Raw genomic sequence first — 8,887 nt, forward strand, 5'->3', positions numbered from 1 at the left:
TTAAATAGGGTGCAAAACCCCGGGATTTAGGGTTTCATCTGCCAGCTCCTACTCGCCGAGTCCCAATATGGACTCGTCGAGTAGGTCACTTAACACGCGATCCCACCCCGCTGCTACTCGACGAGTAGGTCAACCAACTCGTCGAGTAGAGCTTCACCCAATAAATCTTATTTAAACAATACCTGAGAATCGGGGCGTTACATATTCACTTTTGTAAATATCATTTTTCTTCTTCATAAAATCCTGACACTTTTACTATTTGTCTATATATATAAATCAACTAGCTGTTTACCCGCGCCAAGCGCCGGATGCGAATAGTTTTTTCAGAAATTAGTTTGTAGAGGCGGCGATTAGTTCTTTTGCGCAAATAGTTACTACGTCTAAACAATTATCAATGAGAGTCATGCTGGCATAAACGAAATCCGTAAGAACTAAAAATGAAAAAGTTGGGACTCTTTATTGATGCACACGAATAGATGATTGAGTGTGCACTATTAATCGTGCAACACTTCTTTATATACCACATTTGACGTATAGACTTCACTGGCGTTGAATTGTTCGTCAAGCTTCACTAAAACCTTTGTATTGGAACGTGATATCCCTCTAGATAATGCCACATAAAGTTGGTCATGCGAGAAAACCGATTCCGATAGATAAATATCTACATTTGGAATTGTTTGTCCCTGAGCTTTGTTGATCGTCATCGCGAAACATAATCGAATTGGAAACTGTTTTTTTCTTCAGCTTGAACGGGAACATGTCATCTTCAGATAGACTTAGAGGAATCCTTGGCAAAAATACTCTCTTCCCAGCATGTTGACCAATAGCTATTTCGACATCAATGACATTGTGCTGAAAACTTTTACATATCAATCGGGTGCCGTTACACAATCCATTTGATGGATCGAGATTTTGTAACAGTATTATCGGGCATCCAACTTTCAGTCTTATCATTCACAATATTATCGGACTTTCGGTTAATATGCTCACCCGTAGCGTGAAATGTTTCAAAATGACCATTTCATAAATAAATAGAGAGAACTTTTAAAAAGTATATTTTATATATCGAGAAAAAATATAATTATATATTATTTAAAATCCAAAATGTCTTTGTTTCAGATTTTATTTTTGGTAAATATAAAAAGTTATATGAGTTAGATCAAATATATATTCTACGTTTATTCACTTTTGTAAATATCCTTTTTCTTCTTCATAAAATCCTTACACTTTTACTATTTGTCTATATATATATAAATCAATATAAATACATAAAAACAAAATAATGCACGAAAATAAGTTTGCCGACAAAAACGAGATCTGATAACAAAACCGATTTATTACCATTGACTTGTTGACACGTTTGCTCGATCCAAAAAAAGTAGAAAATCATTAAATAACTACTTTTCCAACTATAAAATTTCCCAAGTTCACAACTCCAACGCTTCAAGGACATGTACTTCATATTTAAAACTTGAAATCCAATGTAAAATTTACACATTATATCTCTGGAAAAAGAATAGCCAACTGAAAGGCCTTTATCCGTATGAATTTACAATTTCGCCATTAACGACCTTCGAATCATCGATCACACAGTCTGAAAAAGAAAAACCCTCTGTAGAATGGAAGGTCTAGTGAAAGGATTGCTTAATGTGGCATTTGGAGACGATGATCGAGAAAAGAAGAGAGAAGAAGATGAAATTGATGAACGATCTAGATCTACTTCGTGGGCGCAGGTAAAGTACAGTTGATCGAGTTATGTATTACTTTTTTTCTTTTTAAAGTTTTTGTTTACTGATGGATCGGATGATTCACAGGTTGTGTCCGGTGACAAGGATGATGAAGATGAACAGAAACATAGTAGAAACAGCAATCGAAGAAATGAGGTTCGTGTGAAATTGAGCTTTTATGCTTTAGGTTCATAAAGTGAATCGAGATTTTTGTTTGGGTTTTATAGGAAGAAAAGAATGAACAATGGGGATCTGGTGGATCAAACACTTCTAGGCGACCTCAACAGGTAATGTTAAGTTAATTTGATGATTGTGGATTGATCTGTTTTCTGCTGATTCGACATACATAAAGTCAACAAGTTCAATTGTTGACGAAATTGTTAGATCATTTTGATTGAAGTTTCCTGTTCATATGTGTTCATGTTATTGAAATGTCTGAATTGTAACATAATGTAAGAAATGTCTGAATTGCAGGCTGTGAATGATTATAATCAAAGGCATCCTGATCAAAAGGTAGTTTAGTTGTTCTTACAAATCTATCACCATTGTTAATAACTTAATATCTAACAGTTTAAGTTCATGAATACAGACTGAAGAGGAAAACAATGATGGCTGGGAGACTGTTGGGAAGAAGCCTGCAAGAAAACACCAACAGGTTATTACATTATTAAGTTATTCCATTCTTCTTTAACTTCAAATAACAACATCTATTAACCAAAAAACTCACAGGTTCAAAAAGCCAATTGGGAAAACTTCAAACGTCCTGCAAATGAGCAAGAATATTCTAATGAAGTTTCACATACTTCTCAAATGGAACCCTCACAAGATGAACTCAATGACCTCAGCCAAGCTTGCAACAAGCTATGGGAGCTTGATTACAACCGTTTAACACCTGGAAAAGACTATGAAATCGACTGTGGTGAAGGAAAGAAGACATACCAAAAGCAAGATATGGCAGAAGGAAGCCTCTTCACTTGGTTAAGTGAAGATGTTCTAAAAAAACCTACAATTTCTCGATTCTGTTCTCTTTTAGATAACTATAATCCACATGAAGGATATAAAGAACAAGTCACTTCTCAAGAGAAACAAGAACAAGCTGGTTTCATTGAAGAGATATGTAGAACTGCACCAATTATATACCTTTTTAAATATCTTTGTGCTAAAGGTATTGTATCCCATGATTATGCGGAGTTTAAAGGGCTTTTGACAAGTCTTTGGTTTGACTTATATGGTCGTGGTGGCACCTCTAGTTGTTCTTCGGCTTTTGAACATGTTTTTGTTGGAGAAATCAAAAGTCGCGGGGAACAGTCGGTTTCAGGCTTCCATAATTGGCTTCAGGTGCGTCTTTTTAGGCTGCATTTGTTACACATGACAAAATGTTGTCTTTTTTGTCGTCTTTTTAGGCTGCATTTGTTACACATGATAAAATGTTGTCTTTTTTGTCCAATTGACACTGTCTCAACTTGTTTCACCTTTTTGTGTGAGATAAAAAGTTAATATTTTTATCCCATCAACGTTAGTACTGTACTAGTCCTACTGTGTTCCACGTTTTTGTACACGACAAAAAGTTAACATTTTTGTCTCATTAACATCAGATGACAAAAAGTTGACATTTTTGTCTCATTAACATCAGTATTGGTCCCACCTTTTTTGGTGGAACAAAAAATTGTCCTTTTTCTCATATAGCATCTTTACTAGCCCTACTGTTATGCCAAACAAAGTAATACCTATACTTAAATTATGCGAAAGATCCAAACGATTTTTTTTTTTTTTTTGAATTATATCATGTGGGATTATTTATTCCAAGAAATTGTTTTATGTATGAAGTTCTACATGGAAGAAGCAAAGGGGAGAGTCAATTATCAAGGATACATCTTTCCGCGAAGGCGTGGGGCGACAGTAAGCAAACCATCATCCATTCCTCTTGTATTTTTTTTCAAAATAATTATCGAATAATCTTTTAATAGCAAATTGCACAAAATAACAATGTACTTTACTCTTTTTTACTAATATATATAACATATTTTATTTTTTAACCATAATAACAATACCAATATGCAAAAAATAAATTACAATCCCCATATTCTTAGCGATAAACGAAAGTACATTGCTATTATGAGTAAAGAAACTAATGTGTAAAAAAATGTTGCTATTATTGGTAAGGAAATGCAAGTTCATTGTGAAAAATAAAAATTAAAGTATGTTGCTGGTTTAAATAATTATTAATAAAGTACATTACCTATATTGGCAGCCTGACTCCGAGAGTCAGTTGCTGACAATCCAATTTGAATGGAACGGTGTGTTGAAATCGGTATCGAGCACGTTGATTGGAGTGAGTCCGGAATTTGAGATTGCTTTATACACATTATGTTTTTATATGGGAGGTGAAGAGAACTATGTTGAACTTGGTCCATACTCCGTGAATATCAAGTGTTATCACCTTGGAACTAAACTTGGATCCGCTTTTCCCGTTGCGGAATCTTGAATCATAATATTTTGTATTTCTCTTTTAATTTGTGAAATGGTGTAATTTGATAAAGGATTGATGTACAATAACTTGATGGTTGTTTTTATTTTGCGCGATTGTTGCGCATGTAGCTCTACTTTGACCTTGATCTAGTAGCCAATATCTTGTTATGGTATGTAATATTTTGGATCTTTGGTGTTTATGTGTAGGGATTCTTAAACTAATTCATAGTGTTGATGTGAACACAACATTCATTTGGGAAAAACAAATAATTAAAAAACTAGTTAACCAAGACTACCAAGGAATTATATTCTATATGAATATTAACAGAAACAATCAAAACCAAGAAAATAACCACCCGAAAACATATGAAAAAGATATTTGTGGTATACATAGGTGTTTAGACTATGTTTAGCAATGATAGGTCACAACCCAATTTTTCTTTAAAATATTATTTTTTCACCCTTCCATCTATACAACCAATACTACTACCAATCTTAACATTTTTATCATTTATCAACAACCCAACCTAACATATAAAATATTATTTCTTTTTCCATTTATATATAATACTTACACTTTTATTAAAAATTAGAAGTATAAAAATACACGTGGCTTGTGGGGATTGGAGAAGTAAGGTTGCAATCTTTGATGGCTACCCTACTTGGATCATCAACTCAAGACACCCCCTATGTATTTTCTCTTTTTTTATTGATTTATATATGTATTATACAACCAACCGGTCGACTCTTTTGGTCCAATAAACATGGTCTTAGGAAGAACTTCTTATAAATGGTTACACATATGTGAGCTTGCATGCCAAGACTATTTCAAGTATAATTCAGGTTTTGTGTTTTGTTTAATTAGATGATTTTTTTTTTGTTAGCTAGAAAAGTTCAAAGTATATAACCATTGTCGATTCCATTTCGGAAGCTGAGTAAATAGCTTCATTGAGTGAAACAAAAGTTGTATTTATCAAGAAGTTCATATTAATTAGAGCTCAACATGGTTTCTTCACAATAGTTGTGTGATTGCTTCCATTAACGTTACATGCATTTGTTGTGAGGGAATCATAACAAACCAAGATTAGTCTAAACGTATGACTGATCATATTAAATCATTATTTCTTATGATATACTTATAGTTGAAGTATGATGTATATAAAGGCTTTTTAGTCCCAAAGTGACAACCGATGGTAATTAGGGTTGTAAACAAGCTGAGTCGTGTACTGACAACCTCGAAAATCGGTTCGAATAAAAAAACTCGAGCTCGACTCGACCGAGCCATAATATTCCAACACATGCTCAAACTCGATAAAGTAATCAACACTTTAAAGCTCGGTTCGACTCTACTCGAATCTATTAGTTATTACCCTAAATTATATATAAAAAAATTCATTTTAAGCACGAACTTGCTCTAACTTATTAACTTATTAGGTGTGATTATGGAAATATGAATAGAATAGAGCGTAAAAGTGTAAATGTAACTAAACTCAATTAGCTCGAGAGCTTCACTGGGCCAATAATTTAATGCTCTAGCTTGACTCGATAAGATACTCGAGTAGCTCGAACTCGAGCATTTAAATTCATGAGTCGATTCCGACTATTTTTATATCGAGCTTAGTTATATTTTCATATTTCTTAGGGTCATGTCATTCCTTAAACTTACTGAAAACATTAAGTCATTATTTCTTACAATATATTATTAGATCCAAAGTGACAATCATGGATAACTAAGTGTAAATCATTATAGAAGTTCTATTAAGCTCGAATAGACTATGTGTGATTATGGAAATATGAATAGAATAGAGTGTAAAAGTGTAAATGTAACTAAGCTCAACTACAAAAGAGCTTCGTACACAATGGTATCAGATGTTATGCTCTCTCCTTGGGTTGAGGGTACAATCTCGTCTAGTACATATATGGAATTATGAGTACATTAGATTTTTTCTTAAAAAAACTAAGCTCAATTAAGCAATTGACGAACCAAGTAATCAATACTCGAGCTCGACTCGATAAGATACTCGAGTATCTTGAAGTCGAGCTCTTGAACCAAGTTGATTTAACTATTTTTCGAGTCGGTGTCATATATTTTATGAGTTTGCTAGAATCAGTTACACCCTTGTTGTAATGATAGTAAAATTATATTCTTACCATCAATATTATTTAATATTGGGATTTAGGTCTATTAGCATCCAATATTTCCGATTTAACTGTTCGATCAATGTTTTACAATTTATAGACATTGATAAGGACCATCTATATAGCAAACCTTACGATGGCATAACCTTGAAATAAAAGGCGGGGTTATACAAGGAAATGACAATTCGTGTATTCGTGTCATGAAAACGTGTCAGCCACAAATTTGACACGGTATGAATACACGAAGAGAAATAAAATTTATCTCAATTTTCAAGATGTATTCGTGTCGTGTATTTGTGTCGAGTCGTGTCACTCAGAGATTCGTGTATTCGTGTCTCGGATTGCCAGATTTTTTGTTGGCTAATTGGTGACATTTTATAGATGAAGTGGATTGGATTGTTATTAATTTGGTTATACAAAATCAATCTATGCGATCTATTCCATGAACCACATCAATTCCTATACTCTTTATTTCTTTTATTTGCATTTTTATCGGCGTGTTTATCGTAAAAAACCTTAAAGTTAAATGTTAATATGTTATATGTAGTCATGTACATTTACATTTGAACAATAAAAGAGACATTAATATTCTCAATATAGGTTTATAATAGTTTTTAATTAGGTTGCGAAACTAATTTGAAATTTCAACAAAGCAGTGTCGTGAAAAACATAAAAACCTTTATTTAAATAATTTAAATCACACAAAATATTATCTTTGTCCTAATTTCTCTGGACTTTTGAATAAAATCAAAACATAAAGCAAACTGCAAACATAGACAAAAAGAAAAGACAAGAAAAATGAATATTCGTCGTAATTTCCATTGCATATATTTAAGGGTGCATAAGCTTTCATCTTCAACAAGTCTTACTCGTGGGTGTTTCAACAAGTCGTGTAGACCCAAAAGGTAGTTGATTTGTGGTCGACCTGAGCTCATAAATGATGGCCAAAGTGGTGGTGGTTAGCGGCATCGTGGCGGTGCTTGGAATAACATCTATGGTAGCAGGTTTTGCTGCTGAACCTACTAGGATTAAGGTAACAATAACACCAAAAAAATTCATCATATTTCCATAACATCAACTCATTGCAATAGTCGTTGACCATGTTCGTATGTTGCACCTAATGCAGGCATCAAAAGTTTATATCGAGCATTTATCATGTGTTTATCCTAGTAGTCATGCGATCCGATTTGGAATATTGGCGCTTGTGTGCACAATAATAAGTCGAATCCTTTTACTCATTGTAGTCGGGTGCTGTTGTCGTCCTAGTGGCTACACATCAACCCCGATCAAAAACAGTAATGTCTTCAATATCTTGTCATGGTATGTGAAATTTTAGATTGTTGGACTATATATATCTTGCGAGCATACCATCATCAAGTTGGCTTAGTGCTAACTAATCACCTCATATGAAACACTCCAAAATGGAGTTGGCATGAGAAATTTTGGGGTGACATGCAGTAAAAAAAAAGAGTAAATTACACGAATGGTCCCTATGGTTTGGGATAATTTACGCGTTTGGTCCCTAACTTATTTTTTTAACTCGGAAAGTCCATACTCTTTGTTTTTGTTATGCGCTTGGTCCATACTCTTGGGAACGACCAACGACTAACAAAATTGCAATTTGTTGCCCTGCCCAGAAAAAGGAAAGCACCGACTCTCTCATTCTCGTCTGTGCAAAAGACGTGCATGACCTTATCATTCACATCATGGTCCCTGTGGTTTGCTCAAAATTACCACTTTGGTCCAAAAAGGTTTGGACTAGCACCAAAGGTCCAAAGTTTTCATTTTGTTGTTTGTTTGGTCCAATCTGTTTTGATTTTTTTCAAAATGACGAATTTGCCCCTGTTAATATGATTTTCTTTTTTTTTCTTATTTTTAGATTTAAAAAAATAAAAAATAAAAATAAAAATAAAAATAAAATAAATCTTTCTCTCTCTCTCTGTGTGTGTGTCTGGTGCTAGTCCAAACATTTTTGGACCAAATGGGCAATTTTGAGCAAACCACAAGGACTATTTGTGCAGTTTAGTCAAAATAATACAAAAATCTTGACTAGTCTGGTGTTATAAATTTCTTTGAGTTGACATGATTTTTTATTTTTTTTGTTTTTTGGAAAAATCAAGGATAGCGTCGGTTGTAGCAGTGATTCTATTTTTAGCTGGTTTGGTGCTATATAATCAAGAGCGCATGCAAGAAAAATACCATGGTAGGCTTACGTGCTACGCTGTAAAGCCCGGGCTCTTTGTAGCTGGTGCCTTGTTTTCATTTTTCAGTTCTTTTTTCGGGATTGTGGCTTATACTTCTGTATCTTCGTCTATACAAACAACCTCACAACTTGACATTGAGCTACCCGTTGGTGATGTTGATGTAGAGAAAAGCCCCGTGCATCCATGACAATACTAAGAATCGAAACAACATAAAAGCATGGTTCATAGCATTTGTGTTAAATTTGTCACATAAATCATAATTTTAGTACTTTGCATATTTCCATGTGTAAACCTACCAAATAACATGAAATGTAAATAATCTTAAATAAAGATAATTATTAACCATCA

The 8,887-nt window shown here is 33.7% G+C and overlaps 2 protein-coding genes across 2 annotated transcripts; both read left to right on the forward strand.

Annotated features, from left to right (window-relative positions):
• Window positions 1-1,462: 1,462 nt before the first annotated feature.
• Window positions 1,463-4,396, forward strand: LOC145120154 (uncharacterized). The gene is made up of 8 exons (XM_079055966.1): window positions 1,463-1,733; window positions 1,815-1,883; window positions 1,955-2,014; window positions 2,202-2,240; window positions 2,317-2,382; window positions 2,457-3,065; window positions 3,555-3,626; window positions 3,979-4,396. The coding sequence occupies exons 1-8, from the start codon at window positions 1,620-1,622 to the stop codon at window positions 4,210-4,212; spliced, it is 1,263 nt and encodes a 420-aa protein (XP_078912092.1). The 5' UTR covers window positions 1,463-1,619; the 3' UTR covers window positions 4,213-4,396.
• A 2,731-nt stretch (window positions 4,397-7,127) lies between these two features.
• On the forward strand, window positions 7,128-8,887 carry LOC145120986 (uncharacterized). The gene is made up of 3 exons (XM_079056763.1): window positions 7,128-7,368; window positions 7,462-7,655; window positions 8,456-8,887. Exons 1-3 carry the CDS (start codon window positions 7,273-7,275, stop codon window positions 8,724-8,726), a joined length of 561 nt encoding a protein of 186 aa, XP_078912889.1. The 5' UTR covers window positions 7,128-7,272; the 3' UTR covers window positions 8,727-8,887.

Source organism: Lactuca virosa, chromosome 6 (assembly GCF_052849685.1).
Source record: "Lactuca virosa cultivar CGN04683 chromosome 6, Lactuca_virosa_CGN04683_v6, whole genome shotgun sequence".
Taxonomy (NCBI): domain Eukaryota; kingdom Viridiplantae; phylum Streptophyta; class Magnoliopsida; order Asterales; family Asteraceae; genus Lactuca; species Lactuca virosa.